At 43.1% G+C, this 23,180-nt stretch overlaps 1 protein-coding gene across 2 annotated transcripts in view; it reads left to right on the top strand.

Annotated features, from left to right (window-relative positions):
- Positions 1–23,180, top strand: part of smarca2 (SWI/SNF related BAF chromatin remodeling complex subunit ATPase 2) — an 87,117-nt gene that overhangs the window by 5,039 nt on the left and 58,898 nt on the right. The window contains exons 3-12 of one of the 2 annotated variants that reach the window (XM_080004441.1): positions 106–374; positions 1,245–1,374; positions 1,479–1,901; positions 2,970–3,065; positions 5,672–5,948; positions 9,683–9,809; positions 14,131–14,304; positions 16,399–16,572; positions 17,312–17,482; positions 22,991–23,038. In XM_080004441.1, coding sequence (XP_079860567.1) covers positions 141–374; positions 1,245–1,374; positions 1,479–1,901; positions 2,970–3,065; positions 5,672–5,948; positions 9,683–9,809; positions 14,131–14,304; positions 16,399–16,572; positions 17,312–17,482; positions 22,991–23,038 — 1,854 coding nt within the window. In that variant the 5' untranslated portion in view covers positions 106–140. Of the gene's footprint in view, positions 1–105; positions 375–1,244; positions 1,375–1,478; positions 1,902–2,969; positions 3,066–5,671; positions 5,949–9,682; positions 9,810–14,130; positions 14,305–16,398; positions 16,573–17,311; positions 17,483–22,987; positions 23,039–23,180 lie in introns of both variants that reach the window. The other variant, XM_080004440.1, reaches the window with a different exon arrangement.

Here is a 23,180-nt window from a genome sequence, read left to right as displayed (position 1 = left end):
ATATATATATATATATATATATATATATATATAAATAATAATATAATATAATAATGCACCATGTTGGGTTTTTAACGCTTTAGTATATTTTTTGTATTTATGCAGCCCTCATCATCCTTTTCAATTATTCAATCCGGTCGATGTCCAACCCCACGGACCCATCGGGTGCTATGGCTCATCCGGGTCCATCACCTGGGGCAGGTTTGTCTCCGGGGCCCATCCTAGGTCCCAGCCCTGGCTCTGACCCTTCCCCGGGCTCCGTTCACAGCATGATGGGTCCAAGCTCGGGGCCTGGGACCCCCAGCGGACCCCACGGCATGCAGGGCCAGGGCCAGGGTGACTACTCTCAGGACGGAATGTACCCCATGCACAAGGTACAGAACAAGGCCAAGAATCAGAATCAAAATCTGTTTATTCGGCCAAGTACGTTCTCATATACAAGGAATGTGTAGATGAGGATTGGTGTGTTGCTTACAGACAATAAAGATAATAATAGATAAATACAAACAGTGTCGAAAAAGATAAATGAGAAACAAATATATAAAAATACAGTATACAGATTCAAAATGTGGTCCTATGCACAGGATAAATTTATTTAAAGGGTGCGGCGGGACTATAAGTGGCAAGGGCAAGTATGGTTACTAGTATGGCTGTGGGTATAAATATAGATGGTATACTTCTGCACAGATGAATAAATTTGTATACAATAATACAGGCATGGATCACTATGGATGAGTAGATCTAAATTATTATGATGTGATTACAAAGTTATTAGTGTCTACAGTCTAAGTTATTGCAATGTTATTACAATAGTATTACAATATATAATCTTCAGTATATTGTATATATAATCTAATATACATATAATATAATGGCCATAACATTATGTTTTTGACTACATACCTTGATATGAATGATGGTATGTATATTGTTTACGCACACATGTTAAGAAATTGAGAAGACATTCAGTGTTCTTTTCACTCAGCACCAGTTGAATAGGTCTAGAAAATATAATCAGTTTTACTTTGATGCAGCCTTTAGTCCTTGAGAAACGCCATGTTAAGGGCAATTTTCCAAGCCACCAGTTTACTAATGTCGATGGAACTTTTTCCTAGACTTGGTAGCAGATAAAGTTTATTTTTGAATTTCCAGTCCCATTGGACGGCCACACTGCAGCCAAAGGAAGCTCATACTGAATTGTGATCTTGGTTTGGTTTATATTGGTTTATTTTATCTTTTCTCAGCCTATGGAGGGGTTGAATGACAAGGCCATGGCAGATGCGATACACTTTGGTCACATGAAGGGTGTGGGCATGCGGTCCCTCCACAGCGGCATGGGGCCTTCACAGAGTCCCATGGACCAGCACGGCCAAGGCACGACCAGCTCCTCTTCACCCTTTCACTACTTCTCATAACCTTTGGCTCAAGTTCAGCTGCACTTTGAACCTAAATGAAAGATTCCTTTCTGTTTTCTACAGGATACATGTCCCCCCATGCGTCCTCCATGGGAGTCCCCGAGCACGCCTCCAGCCCCATGTCCGCAGGGGGAAGTGGGGGTGGACCTACACCACCCCAGATGCCTCCAGCCCAGTCCAGCCCTATCATGCCTATGGATCCCCAGGGAGCCATGCCTGGTATGGGCCAACCAGGTCGGGGGCCCTCCTCCTTCAGCCCCGTCCAGCTGCAGCAGCTCCGGGCCCAGATCCTGGCCTATAAGATCCTGGGCCGTGGGCAGCCGCTCCCCGAAAACCTTCAGCTGGCGGTTCAGGGCAAGAGGAGCTTGCCCACCATGCAGCAGCAGCAGCAGCAGCAACAGCAGCAGCAGCAGCTCCACCAGCAGCAACAGCAACAGCAGCAGCAACAGCAGGGGGCCGGTGCCAGCCCGTTCAACAGGCCTCCAGGTGGGAGCATGCAGGTTTAATCCTCGCCAACTTCAAAAGCTCAGCTTTGTAGTGCTCAGCTTTTTCTGAATTAAAACAGTAGTGAGGGGAAATTCACAAACCTTGGTGTCCCCCATCATCGCCTTTTTCTAATGGAACGTGAGCTTGAACTATCCCATAGGTCATTTATGTGTGTATGTGTGTCTTTTGTTTTAATTAATAGATAGAAATATTTATAAACATGTCAAACAGCTCTAGAAACTAGAGACATAAAAAAGTAAAAAAAAACAAAAGACCGTATTAAAGTACAGGAGCTAAGTCTAGTTTGGCTTAGTGCCAGTCTAAGCTTGTCTGAGGCCTTCTCTTGGCACAAAAATAACATATATGTTATTTTTTCTCGACTGTTATAGACAGCCTGTTCCTCCTGTCTGTCTTCAGTTGGAAATTTCATTTTATACAACATACAGCTTATATTTATAATAACACCAGAAAAGCCATATAAGCCTTGGGAATAAGCTTTTATTTTTTCCCCGCTGGTAGGAATAATCCAAGCTTGTGTAGTGGCCCACCATGTGTCTTAAACACATTTAATCTTGGACAAGACCAACTTATTCTGATATTCTTTTTCAAACGGCAGTGGCAGCCTTGTGCGCCAAGATGAGCTTATGTCTGGGAAACACTGGCGGAGTGATGATATGCGGCTCTTGTAAATAAACGACAGTTAAATACAGTCCCTTGTTGACAGTTTTTGTGTGTACAGTCTTACTCAGGAGACGTCAGTGATGTCACATAATAAATTAAGGCAGCGTACAGGGAGGTAGAGGTAGAGTAGACAGAGGTAGAGGTTGACTACAGTACAGCAAGAGGGAGGTACAGTATTTTAGAGGTAGAGTAGAGGGGTGTAGAGTAGGGGAAGAGTAGAGGGTTCTTGAACAGGCTTGTTTGGCCTTGTTTAGTCTCTATTACCTTGTGTCTGTTTATTCTACTTTTACAAGAACCGCAATGTGCGACTGCATGGACCTGTTGGGACCTGTTAGGCACTGCTGGAGTGAGAAAGAAAAACTAATCAAAAACAAAATGTATTTACAGGCATGCCAGTGGCGCCTATGAGTGGTCCCCAGTCCAGCCCCACTCCCGCCATGCAGGGACACGGCCAGAACACCGGACCCAAGTCCTGGTCTGAGGGTCAGTACTTCCTAGCCTGTCTCGTATACATTGAGCATTTCATTTGAAGTGCCATACACTTTGTTATAAAGGACCCCTTCTATCATAGTTGGCATTTTTACTCCTTGGTAAAACTTTCCTTGTTATTCCACAGCGATCCCGGTCATAATATTAAAGATTTTTTTGCAAATGTGATCAAATCAGCATTTCAGGTAGTAAGTGCAGCTCAGCACGCCACCTACTGGTGGTCTGGCCACTTCCCTTCTGCAGATGTTTACTTCTAGGGATATGCACCAGCCAAATAGAATCTCGTACTGTCTAGCTTAACACTCTAGTGTATCGTACGTAACCTAACCACTTGGCATCCACTGCAGCCTGGTCATCCTGGACGGGAGACTCCTCCTCCTCTGGCCTCCTCTCAAGGTTCCTCCCTCCCCCCCCCCCCCCCTTTTTTTCTTGTAGTTTTCCTTGCCCAGATTGGGTTAAGACGAGAGGATGCTGTTGCTTTATATTTGAAATTTGGGCCTATGAAGCCGTTCGGGACTGGACTGTGATTAGGGCTATAGAAATACACTTTACTTGACTTGACTACCGGTTGAAATCAGCACAATGTCAACACAGGACGCTGAAGTAAATGAGTACTTTAAGTGGCTCTCTACATCGCAAAAACAAATGAAGGAAAAATAGAAAGGCCGCTCAATCCCCACTAACCCTGCCTGGACTAAGCGGAGAATGTGAAGCCACTCCCATTTTCAAACCTCGAGGAATTGAGACACGACCCTCCTCCACACACACACACACACACACACACACACACACACACACACACACACACACACACTCCTCACCCACTTCTTGGTACTTTTTCAAAATTGTGCAAAATTTCCACTTCACAGTGAAACTCTTGACACTTGACACATTTTTACCTAATCTTTATTTTTCCGCCATTGGGATTCCACCCGAGTGATTGGCATCAGAAATTTGGATCACGTCACCGAAGAACGTGGACCACTTCCCCGTGATGGAAAAATAAGGCTTGTGTTGAAAAATACCTCCTTCAAGCTTTCCTTCAAGAAGAAGCTGGGGTTGGGCGAACAGCGGCCACCAAGCTGTTGTAACCGTCCGTTTGCAAGGAAAGTTTGACACCATGTGGTCCCTTCTCAAGCTTTTGAAGGGAACTCCCGCATGTGAATGTCTTTGAAAAATATTGAGCCAGACGCATTGAAGCCACTTTGAGGCGGGCAGTAAGCCTGCTGTGGCGTCTCCAGTGGTGCCATCTGAATCGTTTACCACAGATTTATAAGCAGTGTTCCTGTCTTAACGTAAGGTGCTGTCGAGCCGTGGGTTCCAAAGGAAAAATACTCCAGGCTTTCGATTGGATGGATTGTCTTGTTATCGGCAATAATGTATTGTATTGGCATTAACAAGATAACAATAATTTTACATTATTGTGTGACGTATTACTAGAAGAGTTATCAATAGTGTACCAATCTAAAAAAGGCTTTTTTAAATTGTCCTCAAATGTGCCCTGCCATACATAACTATATGAGTAAAGAAATATAAAACAAGTCTGCACAGGAGTAAACATTATTATGAACCATTCAGTGTTAACCAATATATAGCAATTTATCATTATCATTTTCATTTTATCACAATGTTCTCATAATATTGACTCCAAATGATTTCTGAATGAATCTAGAAATCCGTAACTCTGTGCATCTATAGTCACTGTGTACTAGCCCTTCCAGGCACTATGTCCAAAGGCCACATAAAATGAACTCTGCTTTTATACTATGAATGGAAATGGAAGAGACGTTACAGTAGCAGTGAACTGGGATAATTTTACTGCTAGTTGAAGGGGTGAAAGTGGCAGAACAATTCTATGTGCCTTTGAAAAATTTTGATTAGGTTTTTTTGTTGTTGTACTTAATCAAAGCACTCTAAAACCAAATTAACTTCCTTTGACAATGGAAGGTGTATTCAATCGCATCGGGTCGACTGGGTTCCACGCCGCTGGAATTCATGACGTTTTAGAAGCACAAGCCTCTTGTGGAGACAAATGAATTTGACTTCGGTTTGTAAGCTCAAAAGCTAGCATGTGGAATATATATGTTTTCACAGCATTGTTTTTCAGAATCCTGGTCTACCGGCAGGGGGCGCTCTCTGCCTGCTGGGCTCCCAGCGCCGGACAAAAGAAATCTGACCAGGTGTTTGCTGTACAGAGGCCAGTAGGTTTTAACTGTTAAGGCTGTGGAACCACCTGTACCAGAGGTGCCCCAAATGTTTTAACATAATAAGAAAACAAGAAAAAAGAAACGAAAAAATCAATTAAATTAGTTAAAATAAATTAATTGTAAATTAAATAAATTTAAAAAGGACAATAAATTAAATTAAATCATAACATTGTCAAACATTAATAATGACGGTATATAATGTTAGAACAGAAAAAAATAGTTTTACTTATTATTTTTTATTAATACCTACTGTAGTAAAGATTCCCCCTCACGACCCACCCCTTCGGCCCACCACTGGGGTCATGGGCCACAGTTTCAAAACCCGCTGCACTGCACCACTGAGCGTCTTAACCGACTCGCTGACAGATGTGTGTTTGTGTTTCTGTGTCTCAGGGCAGAGTGGGGAGAACCCGGGCATCCCTCCTCTGAAGCAGCCGCAGCTCCCCGCCCCCGCCGGCCCCGGCCCCGGCGGGCGTCCGTCGCCCGCGGCCCCGCTGGCTCCCCTGGCGCCACCCGGGCCCCTGCCAGGAGGCCCCCCAGCGGGCGCCCAGCCCCCCGGACCGCAGGGCTCCCCTATGCTGCAGCTGCAGCAGAAGCAGAACCGCGTGACGCCGGTGCAGAAGCCGCAGGGGCTGGACCCGGTGGGGATCCTGCAGGAGAGGGAGTTCAGGTCAGCAAGCCCCGGCGCCTCTTCCTCCTCGGGTGGCGGATCATTTGTGTCCCCAGTCAGAGGCCACTAACACGATTAGGGATTTGAGTGTGGATCCTGATTCAATTACCCAGTTACAATTACACGGCTGCAAGCTGGGAAAACCAAAGCTCTGCAATGAGGAATTACTCACTTTTCTGTAGCGGAATCCATAACAGAAGAGAGACCCGTGTGTTGGACATGTTCAGTTTGGTGCATTTAGAAAACTAAAATGATGGTTTTGTTATGAGCTCATTCACCAAAATTTTTTGAGTCACAATTCAATATTGCTTTACAAATACAACAGCAGCAGAAGTTGTCATAACACAGTGCAAGTCAAAAAGAGAGATAAAAAAAATGTAATAAAATAAGGATAGGATAATGATAATAAGGATAATAGGGTCATTGGAGCTCTAACTGAACAATGTTTTGATCTGTATTATGTTCTAAATTCCAAATCAGAAATATTCTGTGGGTTTCGGCAATGTTTGTGTGCAGACCTCTTAAATTCATTTCCTTTAATCCCACATGTTCTTAAAATAATAACATGTGGAAGAAGAACAACCACCGACTGATTTTAGGGCTGGGATCTTTATTTGCGGTGGGCTGCCTCCCACTAAGGCGGGTGTGTGTTGTAAAAACAGTCATTGAATGGGAAACTGGGAAATAAGAATTATCAATGGACCCGAAAATGTAACGGTGGCTTGTAGGAAGATCTGTTTGTTCCTTGGAAGGAACGTCCAGTGCCGTGTGGATCCAGCCGTTCTCTCCGGTCCTGTGCTCTACCTCTCTTTGTAGCCAATCATGATCTGGCACTGGTGAAGAGGGGGGGTGGCGGAGAGGTGTTGGACCTTTGATCCACTTTTGGCTCTTGAGGCGGCCGACGTTCACTCCTTCTTCTTCTTCTTCTTTGGATCAGATCCCCTCAGCGGGCGTAGATCATTCCTGACTGCTCGGGTGGCTCAAGCATGGCTCTGAGACCAGCGTGTGTTCTTGTCTGTTCAGCCGGCTCCGAATGACTTAAGCAGGTTGAACAAAAACGACAAGGTGGTGTAAGGGGCTCATATGTTTATGACCGTTCATCTGGGCCACCTTGACCGACCGACGCACCACGCAAGGTCAGCAACAGCTTACATAATAAAATAGGCAATAATAATAATAAACCACAATCACAAAATTAAATAAGAAAATGGCAATATGTGGAAATATATAATAAAATGGTCGACTCTACACAATTAAATACGACAATATACACTAAACCTAATGATGAACCAAAAAATATGTAACCATAAAAAATAACAGAATAACAATAAAATCAAAGTGACTCAAAAAAATGTACTGGAAAAAAATGTTATCTACTGTACAAAAACAAATTAAATATAAGGGTGGTGAACCAGAAAGATTCACCTTAAGATGATAAAAAAATGTAGTGTACAATACACCTAATGACAAAGCATTAAATGGACAAAAAAATAAACAGAATTAAAATTAAACGGTAATATACTGTATAAACAAGAACATCAATGCCGCAATGCAAACCTCACTACATACATCCAGTACAACCATCGGACACTAAAACTCCATTGGCAAACGACCCCACGCTGAACCTGGGCCTATGCTTTCACACCTCCCATCCCCGAGAGCTACAGGGTCCTCAAACTGACAGAAAGTATTGCAACTTCGAAATTAAATTAAGTTAAAAGTAAATAATGTCAAGTTAAAAGGAAATGTTGACCTTAGGGAATCAAGATTGTACTTACAGTAACTTAACTTTTTCTTCCCCACCCCGGCTGTGTAAGTATCAATTCATATTGATTACAATATGAAATTGCAATATGATTACATATTTTTTATTGACTCAAAAACTGTTGTTTGTGACAAGCTGTGACAATGTCCAGCTGTAGCTCGGAAACCAGCCAAATAGTACCAAAGATTTTTTTTTTCCCCCCAATATTATCTATATTACAAATGATTTTGGTTATATAGCTTGTTTTTCGGTTAGAAACTGTGACTTTGTCTCTCCAACTATGTGCTAGTTTGGCATATCTTGAGGAGTTGGAGTTAGAGATTGTTGAGATAAGGTGTAACATGAGAAATGGGTCTACTATGGTATTTGGGAAATTGGGAAATTTCAGTGTCACAGCAGCTCACATCATAAATAAATAGGCAAAAAAAAGAAACAAGGCAATAGAATAAAAATAGAAAAAATAGATGAACACAGTACACAATAAACCTCAAAGTTAATGAGGGGATGGGAAACCTGTGAAAATATACAATGTACCTAAAAATCAACAGTAAAGTATAATAAAAATATCGCAATATACAATAGCCCTGTTAAAAAACAATATATATATAAACCCCAAAAATAACTGGGGATAAAAACCAAAAGACCCCTTAAAATTAAACAAGAAAAAATTGACAATATACATAAAACCTATTTGCTAAACCAGAGGGAGAATACACAGCGCTTCCCCTAGATTTTTTTTCAGGCCTGTTGCTACGCACTTACTGTGAAAAGCCCTTATCAGATGAGGCGGGCCGGAGAGCATATTGGTGCGGTCGGCTTTGGTCAAATGGCGCAGCAGCTGGTTTGCAATTTATAAACAAAGTAATCACAAGGAGAGGATGACTTAATTAGCTGCATCTATCACATTAAAAAAAGCCAATGACCTTTGCAAAACATTAGCACATCATGAACACAGTGTGCATGATTCATTGCTGCACTTTATCTTCCTTGGCTCTGAGAAAAATTTCACCATGGCATCAGCATATGGAAATTTTGCCATGGGAGACCCATTAATTGACATATTCATGCAGGCCCCCCAACTGCTCTCCTTGCACCGCCCGGACACCCGCTACCGCTCCCATTTGGAACACAATACCGCTGTTTTTTAATTTTATTTTGAACATTTTGAATAGGCTATTTTGGAAAACAGTAAAGTTTTGAGAATGTTTTGAATAGGCCGGTTAGTCAGCACATCTTAAGATCCCCGGTTTGTACATGTGTTTAAATAGCATAAATGGACTGTAAATTCCAAAAAAAAAAAAAAAAAAAGAAAAAGGGGCGTAAATGGTTTGCTTTTGGACCGTAGGATGAGCTTCCCGGGGGTTATTTGATGAACAAATTTCCTCCGTAGCTAATTCATAATGAAGCTCAAGCTTTGTCATCATGGAGGCTCATTGCACCTCAACTTGTGAGGCGCCTGTTCCGGGCAAAACATTTCTTATATATTCATGCCTGATCAAAGCTGCGTTTATCAGCTTTCATTCGTTCAAGGGTAGGTTCTCAGTTTTTCATCCCAGGCCATTTTAAAATGTTGCTTCCCATCATGTATAATGTTGAGAAACTTACCACTCTGCTGCAGCTTCTCACTGTGCTTAAATGCAGCCCAATAGGGCAAACGTTTCAAGCCTTTAACAGAGCAAAGTGTTTCTAGGCTGTGCATTATCCAGTTGGTGTGGTATAGTGATTGATTCCATACAGCATCAGCCGTAAGTGTTATATTTTAATTCACTTTTAAAGCAGACCAACGTTCTGTCAAAACCTATAATTACTTTGCCGTATTTAAATTAGTTCAAAATGGGGAGTGGATTAAGTCAATTTTAAGCCCATTTAGAATTAACACAAATGAATACCCCAGGTCCACCCTGCTGACGCGATGCCGCTGTTGATGCCGCAGTCTCAGTTTTTTGTTTTCCCTGCTGGGACTCCGCAGGCTGCAGGCTCGCATCGCCCACCGCATCCAGGAGCTGGAGAGCCTGCCGGGGTCGCTGTCGCCCGACCTGAGGAACAAGGCAACGGTGGAGCTCAAGGCGCTGCGTCTGCTCAACTTCCAGCGCCAGGTACTCAAGGATGCCCCACACATCACACTTTCCCTTTTTGCAGAATCCTTCCAACAAGAGCGGCACTAGAGAGACGCAAACCCGCTGTGCTCGGCGCAGTAAAGCTGTTCTTTGAACGCCTCTGGTGGAGGGCAGAACGGTTTAAAACACCAAGGCACTTTAACCAGCTATTAGTCGTTGCTGAAAATCCTGTATTTTAAAGGCATGCCCGCAAAGAATAGGTTCTATACAAGGTGAAGGCTACCACCCAGGCACACCTTCAGCCTTCATCAAAGTGTGGGCTGAAGATTCACAGCTTTAAATAAATCAATGTTATGTTTTGATCTCTCCATTGCCCTCAACAGGAATCTAAACTTCTAACTTCTAAAATAAATTAAATGCATCATAGATACAGTCTTTATTCATTATTTTATATGCTTTTCTTTAATTGCTTTTCCTAAATTTGACATTATTTTGATGCAGGCTTTTTTTGATAACCGTGGGTTTAAATGTTTGGGTGAAGCACTTTGAGCGGCTGTAGTGGACATTAAAGTTAAAATGTAGACCACAGCATTTGCCATTTTAGAGTTTCTCCCATTGGGGCAAAAAAGGCTGTTGTTCACTAAAGGGCGTGTTTTAAAAGTCAACAAATTCACTTATTACTGTCCGGAATATGCATCATTTATTTTTATTTTTATTTTATTTTTTTTTGGAAACAAAACGGCTGGATATCGATATCAAAAGAGGTGTCCCCAACTCGACAGACCCCTGTTTTAATTAGAAGATTGGAAGGTGGGGGGGACTGTTTCTCCCAGAGAGATGCAGAAATGCGGAGGGGAGTTGAGAGCAGGGTGTTTTCTTTTTGTTGTTGTTTTTTCAAAATCCAAATATCGATTTGGACTTGCTTTGGATAAAATACAATAACATAAGCCCAAATAGTAGCTATATTTAAATGGGCTCCACTGTGTGGTTTTAGTCGGGAGAAAGAAGACAATAACTCCTTTCCCGATATAAGTTTTTATTATCACGGCAGGAGAATAACGTGACAATACTAGTGTTTGAACGAGTCGCATATTCCAGATTAAATGACTTTATTTAGCTGGTAGGAAAAAGGAGAAGAGGAAGTCCAGACAAGCAGAAAGTAGCAGATTTATTTTCTGGGCAAGAGCTAAATATTCATGTGATATGCATTCTGAACACATCGTCATTGATCAAGTCCAAATAAGTCTTTATTATTATAAGCTAATAATTTATTATTATTATTATTACATAGTCTACTGCAAAAGAGAGATTAAAAACAATGCTCTCTTTGCAATGCACTGTAAACTTGAAAGACAGTGCAGTCTTTGCGGCGAGATGTACTGTCGGCTTTGTTTTAGAGAGATTGTGTGGTGTTTAAGCGTACATGAAACTATTTATTTATATTTATAGGAAAGGTAGATAGATTTCTTTTATACGTTTTATAAAAACATTTAGCGATTATGCGTTTTTTTGCATGTGTGTCGATGACCGTTGATTACCCTCAATCACCTGATTGACGGTAATAACCAGCCCAGCCTGGCTATTACCTTATTAAAAAGGGAAGGTATCATAAAGTTCACATGGTGGGCATCAGGCAATTAAAAGGAGAAGAGGATGGACGGCGAATGCGTCCCCCCCATTCACGCATCTGTGGAAGCGGAGTGTCTCGGCACCCCAATGGTGGTGGTGGACTTCTCTATCAGGAGGGAAACTGTTCATTATTGTGAGGAATCAGAACATCAAAGCTGCCTCCTCCAGGTTCAACCACCAAGTTCATGTGTGAAATGTGCTCTGTGCTCCTCTGTGAAAGTGCTCCTCTCCAATTTCTGACATTTACTTTGACATTTCTATTTGAATCCCTTTAAGGCAGCAGTTCCTGACCTATGGGACATTTTTAAATGTAGGGAAAAAAAATAATTTCATGGTATTTTTTCCTTTAAAACCTTCAAAAATACTACGTTCGTTGATCGATCGACCAAGCTGGACCACGATCGATGTGCACCTGTACATCTTTGGACTTGAGGTGATAATCAAAATGGATGGTTGGCGAGCATCAGGCACACTGAAAAGGGCAGAAGCCATTGGTACATCATTCACAAGCGATGTCCCGGTGGGATAGTCCTGCCTGTCAAACAAAAAAAAAAAGGTTCGGAGAAAGTGTAGCGCTGAATATTTAGCATTGGGATTTTTTTGGACTGGTACGGAAGACGAACCGCCACCGCTGTGTGGGGTGTGTTCCGTGATTTAATCGAACGTAGCTCTGAAGCCCTGTAAACTGCACCGTCACCTCGAGACAAAACACCAACAGTGCATTCTCGACGCATAGTTTGACGCATTTTTTTTCTCGACGCATAGTTTGAACCAGCGCATCGCTTCAGTGATTTTGAGCGGCTGGCTAAATTTGGATACCTGGCCGACATTTTCAGCCCCGTAAAATGGACTCGACCTCAGTCTCCATGGAAAAGCAGTGGATGTTCAATGTCCAGAATAAAATGAGAAGCGACCATAAGAAAAATGGATATTTGGGCCGGGCGAGTTGACCGGTCAAACTTCGACTCGCTTGAGAATCTGTCGGATTTTTTGACAAAGGAAGAAACGCGGCTTCCCGTCACCGTGATCCGTCATGTCAAAGAGCAAGCTGCGCGAATACTTCCCCATCCCAGATGTGCAGTGCAGCTGGATGGAAAACCTCCTTCGCCGGCCGCAGCGACGAGACCCTCGCAGGCCTGAGCGCAGAAGAGGAGGACGGTGCTGTGGATCCCTTCTGCGACAGAGCATCAGAGCTGTCTTTCTCATAGAAGTACCTGACAAACCTTTGGCTTCATGTTGCTTCTGAGTGTCCCAATCTGTCCGACAGTGCTGTGCGATTTCGGATGCCTTCCCGCGACGACGTATCTCTGTGAGACTGGCTTTTTGGCGCTTGCGGCATTGAAGACGAAATACAGGAATAAACAATGTTGAGCCACATCTTTGACTGAGAGTGTCGTCCCTTAAACCAGACATCAAGCATTTGGTGTCTGCCATGCAACATCAGCCTTGTCATGAGGTGAGTTAATATTAATGTGCTCCTGTTATTGTTGGTTTCATCAGCGCTGGCGTTAGTAGTTAGGCTATGTTCAAAACACTGCGCCCTGCAGACAGCGCTTACTAGATACCGTTACTAATGTTCCGCAAAAGTTCCATGGATATAAGGGTATTTTTAAACCAACTCTTTTTTTGTTTTACCACTAGTGCACTGTATGTATGAGAATGCGTATGATTGTTCAAATAAACGTCCTCTGAGAACGCATCGTTTGGCTCCCGTTATACTTCTGGTCGGATGTGGGCCAACACTTTTGAGGTTTTGAAGTTCGCCTTGAGTCCGAAAAGGTTGGGAACCGCTGCTTTAAGGGAATCCTTGTTTTTCCTCTCGCCTTCAAGTCGGGCCACGTGGTGCGTTGCGAAGATGTCAGTTCAGGTCTTTGTTGCTCCTCAAGGAGAAATCTAGTTTGCAGAAAAGATGCGCAATAACGCAAACAATAAGGATGTACGTGAAAGACATGAAGGACCCAATAAAACAAGCATCTAGTCATGCACAGCATGCAACCATGAGAAATGCTGCGTCCGGAAAGTGCTATTGTGCAGTGTGCAATTTAAGCATATTTATTGCACGGGGAACAAAGGCAAATTCCCAGGGGAGGCTGTACCTCCGAGGCCAAATTTCTCTAAAAGAAGGTGGTCAGCACAGCTTTTTGTTTTGCACATTTAGGCAAGGTAAGGCAAGGCCAGTTTATTTGTACCACACGTTTCATACACAAGGACAAAGAAAAGTGCTTTACGTAAGGCATGGAAGACATTGAATAAAAGCAAAGACAGATAAAACCTTGAAATAAAATGCTTAAAAACGAGTAAAAAGTTGTAAAAATCAAGGAGAGAATAGGTTAAAGTGCAAATGTTGAAAACATACTTGAACACGGCAGAACTCAAACCTACATCTACTTTGGTCGTTAGGACTCAAACCCAGCGCCACACACTCGGGATCTGGGGATCTGGGTTACGGATTCGGGGGATTGTAGCCCAAATAGAAACTGAGTAGGAAGATAGAAGGTTACAAAACAGTTTTAAAATAGGCTGATTAACTGGAAAGCAGTTGCAGATATAAGAGTTTTCAGCCTAGATTTGAAAGTAGTACGTATGGGGATGAGTCTGAGACCTTCTAGAAGTTCAGAGGTGAACCCAAAGCAAGTTAAAATGGACTCTATAAAAGATCTGCGGAATATACTGAACGTGTCCATCGTTAGGGCTACTACTAATGATTTCCCCGTCTTCCAAACGGCCGCAGCTACGGCAGGATGTGGTGGCGTGCATGAGGAGAGACACCACGCTGGAGACGGCGCTCAACTCCAAGGCCTACAAGCGTAGCAAGCGGCAGACGCTGAGGGAGGCGCGCATGACGGAGAAGCTGGAGAAGCAGCAGAAGATCGAGCAGGAGAGGAAGCGCCGGCAGAAGCACCAGGTGATTGTTTTTCCTCCGACAGATCCGAGTAAAGGATTGCGTTGGGGCTTGTCGGGATTAAGGTGGGAATCCACCACATTGTCGGTGTTGGCTGGGTTACGCTACACGTCCCAGGATTCCTTCAACATCCGCCTTTACCCCTGTCTTCACTTTCTTTGTCCTTTGCCTTCTTCTGGTCAATTGATTTGTTTGGATTTTCTGTGTCATTTGATATGGTTGGGATATAATTATATCAATATATTAATAATAAAATTAATATATTGATATGATTGTATATATGATTATATAATATGAATATATTATTATATATAATGGCAATATAACTGCAGCTGATTTCACCGATTACTCTGATTTTACTGAAGCTCGTGTCATTTGCAAGGGTCACTTTTATATGGCGCTTTCACTGCCTCTAAAAAGCAGATGTAAATTAGGGAAAGGTATATTAAAAGGAGGTTGTGGTGGCAGATGAGTTTCTCTCACAATGGCGGGAGTTTATTTCAGTCCTATCAATGCATCTAGCCCTCCTCTCCTGAGGCCTCCTCTGCTGGCTGCTTTGGCTTTTGTTGATAATATCAGCAACCTTTATTTCCGTTAGGTGCAAATCGCCCAAATTGGATTTTCTCTCATGAGCCGGGCCCTAAGAGAGGGCCAGGGTCAGTTGAGCAGCGCACATGTAATGACTGACATTTATCTGTACAGATTTTCAGTCTCCACACACAAATAACAAATTCTCTCTTTGAGGAGCACAAATCCTAAGACGAGAGAACAGCCGGACGTGGTTTTGTGGTACTCCTGCAGCCTAAATATCTCACAATACTTGACACCAAATCCAACATGGATGCCATACTGCGTGGGGGGGGATGCTAGAATACGGTCTATGTTGTGGACGGAGAAGGGAGTTCTTCTTCGTGCAGGTACATTTTTTCGTTTTCGTAAACTTCCGGTTTTCTCTCTTCTCCTTCCTTTCTCGTTCCTTTTCACAATTTTCATTGGCTTTTTAAAAATTACCGTCGGGATTTGGGGCTTTGATGTGCACACACCAAATGATCATGGAAAGATTGGATTACATCTCTCCAAATTAGATTTAATCTCCATGTCACTTCATTAATCAATATTTCCTAGTTCAGGGCTTCTGTGGTGCACACCACCATGCCCTAGAAGGTGGTCCCATTCGCTGATTACGTGTTTTGTTGCTTCCTTAACAAATCAGATGTTAATTTTATGCAATTTAATTTAATTTTGTAAGGTGCAGTGAAAGATTGTGCTGTAAATAAACCTAGTTTGTGAGTTTGGGTTTAGTGTAAAGCTCAGGGAGTCAAAGCACTAAGTCGCTCTAACTTTCCCCAAGTTGCTTCTGAGCTGCTCCCTGGGTTCTACACCACGTGGGGTCCTAGTTACTGTCCAATTACTTGGATTGTTATTAGGGGTCCAGCCCTGTTGGCTGGTTCCCCTGCTGATATTGTTACGGGAAAAAGCTCTGAATTTTGAAATAAAAAAACATTTGAAACAGAAGAACGGCAGAAATTACGAACACGGTTGACATCTTGTTTGAGCCGTATGTCACAAAACACCTTGTGGTTGAAGTTTCATCCAAATCGATCCACAGACGGAGCAGAAATTGGTGAAAAACTGAACTCCGCGTTGCCCCGTGCGATAGGGGAAAACGGAGAGCTGTGATAAAAATATATTTATGACTCCCCTTATTTATAATTTCCCATTGAACTGTTGTCCCTGTGCGTTTTTGTAAATTTCTATCTGTTTTATCATGTTATTGTAATGCACTCTGACTGACTGGTGAAGGGGAGATACCTTCCGCACACACATTATCCGCCCACCTGCAACTTACGATCCGTTCTCCGTGATCCAGCATTAACGGCTCACTGTCTATCCAAAGAAAACAAATACAGTTTTTTTTATTATGCATGCATTTATTTTAATAATACGAAACCAAAAAACGCGATGTGCAATTGTGCGTAATGGGAACACTTTCTCCGTCACTGCCTTCTCCCCCTCCCCAGATTGAAGTATCTTATCTTCTTTTGTCATCCTATGATCACTTTTTCCTCATGTTATCTGTTGGATGTCGTCCTCCAGGAGTACTTGAACAGCATCCTGCAGCACGCCAAGGACTTCAAGGAGTACCACCGCTCTGTTTCTGCTAAAATGCAGAAGGTCACCAAGGCCATCGTCACCTGGCACACCAACACGGAGAGGGAGCAGAAGAAAGAGACGGAGAGAATCGAGAAGGAGAGGATGAGGAGACTGATGGTACCACCCTCCGTTTCATCTTCCATCTGTTGTAGCGCGTGATAGGATTTACTAAGTATTAGATATAGTGGGGAATTACAGGGAATGTTTAAAATATTTATATCCAAATATAGGGAGATGTGTGATAGTTGTGAAAACAACACTACTACAACTGGGGTGTGCTGCGATTCTATAATGCTATATCATTTTGCAGATTGACGTGATATTGTAAGTGATTTTTTATTATTAATTTTATTTATTTATTTATTTTTGTCCAAATGAACAGTTAACAAAGAAAGAGCGAAACAATGAAACAGACTGAAACAGACTTTGTGCCAAAACATCATCTATTTATAAAATCCCTCTCGCAGAGGGGTGAGATTCACAGCAGAGTTCCTTTCATTACTCGTTCTAATCAATCGTGCCCACGCCTCTCGTGTTGATTGGCAGCCATGAATACGACGTGCAGAGCAAATAACTATCCAGCCTAATTTCCCTTCTCTGAAACTCTTTTATTTCTCGGCAGGGTTTTATTTTTATTTGAAAAAAAAGTCAAACTTTATTCATTACCGCCACCAGGCAAACTAAATTGGAAATTTCAAATTCCATTTGCTTCGAAAAGCTCCCCCCTTCAAAGAAACGGCATATTTCGTTATGCTTTGTTTCCCCAACAGCTTTATAATTGGCTGATAGTTGAGTCGTTGCCGTTCCTTTAGTCGTGTTTTAGAGCGCTGACCTCTGCCCGCCCTCCACCTCGCAGGCGGAGGACGAGGAGGGATACCGAAAGCTCATCGATCAGAAGAAGGACAAGCGCCTGGCGTACCTGCTGCAGCAGACGGACGAGTATGTGGCCAACCTCACCAACCTGGTGTACGAGCACAAGGCCGCGCAGGCCGCCAAGGAGAAGAAGAGGAAGAAGAAGAGGAAGAAGGTGGGTAGAGGAATGCCTGCCAACGTCCACCTGTGTACCCGCTGTTCTGCTGTCTGCTCAGGAGGCCTGTTTATTCCTAAAAAGTCTTACGTTTGGCATTAGAAGTCATTGCATTGTCTCACCTGCGATATTTTATTGGATAAGAGAGGGATGCTTTCTCCAAAAATCTGCCTTAAAAGATGACATTTGACTGTCAGATACCTGCAGAATCCCTGTCATCGGAGGCCTTTGGCGATAAGTTGTGGCACTATTCTATTGTCCAACGCTTTTGTCCAAAGCGACGTGCAGAAAGTGTCGGGTGCGTCTAAACAACTGTGAGTAGAGTAGGATCCTAACCCTAGACCTAAAATACGGGAGGTGCTTTAATAGATCCAAGCGGGAGTGATGTAACAGGACTTCACACAGCTTTAAAGAGTAAGCCACAGATTGTTCAAAACGCCAGAAGTTCAAGTAATTGAACTGGAATCTTCGAAAAACATTGCTTCTCATCGGCATGGAAGTGTTTATGAATTACGGATGCCTTTAACTATAGCTCATAAAGTTGCTAGCTAGCTATTTAATTTCACTTTTAGTTTCCTCCCCCTATGATGTCATGTACAAATCCATTGGCGTATTCAACCCTTATGGTTTAACTTTTCTAATCTTCTAACTTCTTCTAACTATAAAGGAAGGAATCGCTGTCTGTCTATCTGTCTGTCTATCTGCCTCTGTCCGATCCGATATCTTATTTACCTTACTTTTAACAGGTGTATTGCTAATGACCCAAGGTCGTGCATTGTCAATTTGGTGCAATTTGGACACGGGACATGTGTAATATTAAAACAACACGTGGCCGCTCAGCTCTGTGCAGCAGCGGGGCGGGGCTTCAGGGCTCCAGGGCTCTGTGACTGAACTGCTCCAGCCTGTCTAATATCTAATTTCCATGTCAAATACAAAAGCAGTCTAGATGTGGTCCATTTTGTGAACATCTCAAGGTGTCTGGGATCTGTTTCTTACCATTTAACGGCACGGCCCTTCACCGGCCCTCTGGTCTTTTTGTCACAGTTTCAATCTGAGGTCACTTCCTATTTTAATTTCTGTTTCTTAATCTGTGGGAACCACGATGAACTGGACCCGGGCCTGTGCCGCGGTGACAGTCTGATTGTCGCCCTTAACTTCTGGTAATTCGATGGAATGTTTTCGACGAGGCGGCCTTGGCTCCTCCATGATCGTGGGAGAGCCAAGACCGATGCAGTTTAAAAAAATAAAAAAGAAAGTGAAACCTTTTCCCTGTATAATAATAATAATAATAATAATAATAATAATACTATAATCATGCGGTTGCAGAGGGTTATGAAAAGCCTCTTAAAACGTTGCCTTGGTCGGGCTGAGGCACAACAGGATCCTTTGAAATTGTGCTGGATATTGACCTCACCCTCTGAAAGATGAGTGGTTCACAAACCAATCTATTAAAACACTCGACACCATCACAGAAGCATCGGCGGCCGGCGGACACCAAGCCGGGCTGTTGTACGTTTAGTCTGGAAATGCTCGGATACCAACACCCACACCGAGGGGAATTGCCCGCTACCGAGAATGGAGACAAATAATAGAAACGTGATGACAGCTATGGTAGTAGTGAGAGCACTGATTCTTTCACTGTGACCGTGTCCGAAGAACAAATCATGGAATGGGAAGTTAATGCATCTGCTTCGTGTCGGTTTTCAGTTCAGTTACCAAAGCATTTTGCCTTGAGTTGCATTGTTTTATGCAGTCCCAAAAGCACAGCGTCGCTGGGGCCGGTATCCACCACGAGTAGTGGGGGAGGAAGTACTCAGACCTTTTACTGAAGTAAAAGTACAACTACCTGGACACAAAATTACTCCAGTCTAGGTGAAAGTACCACATTGACCTTTGTAGTTAAGCAAAACTATGGAAGTACTTGCTCTTAAAGGTATTAAAGGTAAAAGTACTTGTTGTATCCAGTGTCCTGTTATATGTGTACAGTGGTACCTTGATTTACGAGTGCACTAACATACGAGTTTTCTGAGTTACGAGCCGTCTTTCCGTCGATTTTTTTGTATTGACTTGCGAGCAAAAATGTGAGTTAGGAGAAGCGAGCTTGAGGTGCCGCTGCTAGTTGGCGTGGCGAGCGAATGCGGCCGGCATCCCGCGTCTCACTCCTTCACCTCACGTGGTACCCTGAGCGTAGAAGCATCTCTTTTGTGTTTTGTGCTCGCGATTTGTGCTTTTTGTGTAGTTATTTTGCCAATTTTTTTTTCCCAACCATGGGTCCGAAAAAAGTAAGTGCTGAGAAGAAGAAGCGGATGATGTCCATTGACTTAAAGCGCACAATCATAGAAAAACATGAGCGAGGTGTGCGTGTGGTGGGATTGGCGAGGCAGTACGAGCGTAGTACTTCTATGTTATGTACCATACTGAAGCAGAAGGAGGCGATAAAGGGTATTACGCCAGCCAAGCGTGTTAAAATAATGTCTGAGCTGCGGACCGCTGTCCATGAAAAGATGGAGAATCTGTTGTTGGTGTGGTTGACGGAGAAGCAGCTCGCAGGGGATAGCGTGACGGAGGGTATCATCTGCGAGAAGGCAAAAATTAGATTAGATTCAACTTTATTGTCACTAGCAGAATACAGGTACAGAACCAATGAAATGCAGTTGACGTCTAACGAGAAGTGCAAAAGAAGCATTTAAATACCAAAGTGCTATTTGAGTACAGTGTTTCTGTGCAGTTATGTAGGCAAAAGATATGTATTATGTACAACAGTGTAAGGTTATAAATACAGGTTTGTCAGGAGTATAGGGGGATTATGTACAGAGAGTATAAATAGACATTTTATGTAAATACTATATATATACATGTCTCTATGTATATTGTGCAGGTTTTGGTCAGGTTATGGATTATAAAAAAAAAAAAAAAAGTTAGGTTAAAAAAAAGTATTGTGCAGTTTTTTAGGTGATAGCAGTGCAAGGGCAATTGATGAAACAGTGCAGTAGTGAGTGTAAACAGTTATACAGGGCAAGGCAGTAAATTTAAACAGGTGAACCTTGCAGAAAGTGAGATGCAACAGGTAAGCAGGTAACAACAGGTAAGCAGGTAACAACAGGTAAGCAGGTAACAACAGGTAAGCAGGTAGCCATTTAAAAGTCCAGTGCTAGAGGGTGGGTGGGGGTGTATTCAACAGGGTTACAGCCTCTGGAAAGAAGCTGCACTTGAGCCTGCTGGTGCGGGAGCGCAGGCTCCTGTATCGCTTGCCAGATGGGAGAAGAGTGAAAAGTCCATGGTTAGGCTGGGTGTCATCCTTGACAATGGATTTGGCTTTGTTTAAGCAGCGGTCATGGTATGTGTTGTGGATGGGGGGGGGGAGTATACAACCAATAGTCCTCTGGGCAGAGTTCACTAGTCTTTGTAGTGCCTTGCGGTCGGCAACGCTACAGTTACCGTTCCAGACAGAGATGCAGTTTGTAAGTATGCTCTCAGTGGTACAGCAGTAGAAGTCCGATAAAATCCTAGGACAAAGCTGTGCTTTCTTAAGGGTCTGTGCCCTGCTCCTGCTTCTCCTGAAGTCCACAATGATCTCCTTGGTCTTCTTGGTGTTGAATTCCAGGTTATTGTTTTTACACCACATAGTAAGATGTTTAACCTCATCCCTATATGCTGTTCCATCCTTATCTCTGATCAGGCCCACCACAGTGGCGTCATCTGCGGACTTGATTAGTCGTGAGTGAAGAGAGAGTAGAGCAGAGGGCTCAACACACAACCCTGCGGCACGCCAGTGTTCAGGGTGATAGTGGAGGAGGAGAGACTCCCCAATTTAACAGCCTGGGGTCTGTTAGTAAGGAAGTCCATAATCCAGTTGCAGAGTGAGTTGCTGGTGCCAAGCTGGCTGAGCTTGGAGATCAGCTTGGAGGGGATCACAGTGTTGAATGCAGAACTAAAGTCAATAAACAGCATTCTAACATGTGTTTTGGGGCTATCCAGGTGGGTGAGTGCTAGATGGAGCACTGTGGAGATAGCATCCTCTGTTGATCGATTGTGTCGGTAGGCAAATTGGTACGGGTCCAGTGAAGGGGGCAGGCAGGCTTTCAGATGTGAGAGGACCAGCCTCTCAAAACATTTTGCAATGATGGGTGTCAGTGCAACAGGGTGGAAATCGTTCAGTTCCTTGGCTGTAGAGTGTTTAGGCACCAGAACAATGGTGGCAGATTTGAAACTGTGGGGGACTGTTGATTGGGCTAGTGACATATTGAACATGTCAGTGAAGACACCAGCCAACTGCTCTGCGCAGGCTCGCAGCACATGTCCGGGGCCTCCATCAGGGCCAGCAGCTTTCCGAGCATTCACCCTGCTCAGGATGTCGCAGACCTCTGAGGTGGAGAATTGGAGTGTGTCCTCGTCTGGTGAAACAGCTGACTTGAAGGCTGCCTCCTTGTTTTCACGATCAAATTGAGCGTAGAAGTGGTTCAGCTCGTCTGGGAGGGAAGTGGAGGAGGGTTGGGGAGAGTTGCATGGGGATTTCATGGGGATCCTTTCCTCAGATTGGATCTGGCAGAGCTGTAGGCCTCCTGGTCTCCCGACCTGAAGGCTGCGTCCCTGGCCTTGAGGAGAAGGCGAACTTCTTTGTTCATCCAGGGTTTCTGGTTAGGGAATAATTTCACTGATTTATGTGTCGTCACTCCCTCTGCACACTCGTTGAGGTAATCCATGACAGATTTGGCTACTGTGTGAATGTTGGTTGGAGAGACCTTGGTGGCGTCAGCAAAAAACGATCTACACATTCTCTTTTATTGTCTTTTATTATGTTTTTATACAATATTTGTTATTTATAAATACATTTTTCTTATTTAAAAACACGTAACAAAAAAAAGTTGGGGTGTTTTTTTTGGGGGCTGGAACGGATTAATGGCATTTCAATTAATTTCAATTGGGAAAATTGATTTGCTATAAAGCAGATTGAATTACGAGCTCTGTCATGGAACGAATTAAACTCGTAAGTCAAAGTACCACTGTATATGTTATATGTTATCTATCGTATGATATAAAATAGCTACTGTAGCCCTCTTTCATATGAATGTTCATCCTGATTACAAGTTAGAAAAACAATAATCCTGATTTAAAAATAAATAAATATATAAAAAACTAGCACAACTGTGTTAAATGTAGTGGAGTTATTATAGATATTTGCTTTGTCGTGGAGTGAAAGTCGAAACCCGAGCATACAAAAATTGTACTAAAATGTGGCGGCAGTGCTTTTATATGTCAAAATATCCAAACATAGTCTTTGAATATCTTTAAAAGAATCCACACCATGAATCAAGAACAAATCCCAAACCCTAAACTTCCTCAAAGTGTCAAATCGCAAGCGTCTAGATGCAGACTAGAGTGCTTGTCTTCGTTGTTGTTGTTGCTGTTGTTGTTGTTGTTGATGAGGGTGGTGTTTCCTTTGTAGCCACGTGTGTTTCATGAACATCTGACGTTTTCCCTCACGCTATGTCAAATCATATCTAGAAGCTGGACGGGGACAGTGAAGGCACCAGCGCTATAGGACCTGATGGAGAGGTAACACACACACACACACACACACACACACACACACACACACACACACACACACACACACACACACACACACACACACACAATTGACCTTTTAATATCATGCACTAACGATTATTTTATGGTTATTCTATTTTGAGCCTGG

The sequence above is a fragment of the Zeus faber genome (assembly GCF_960531495.2).
Source record: "Zeus faber genome assembly, chromosome: 7".
In the NCBI taxonomy this organism is placed as follows: domain Eukaryota; kingdom Metazoa; phylum Chordata; class Actinopteri; order Zeiformes; family Zeidae; genus Zeus; species Zeus faber.
Note: the sequence above shows the minus strand (reverse complement) of the source record. Positions and strands in the feature narration are given on the sequence as shown.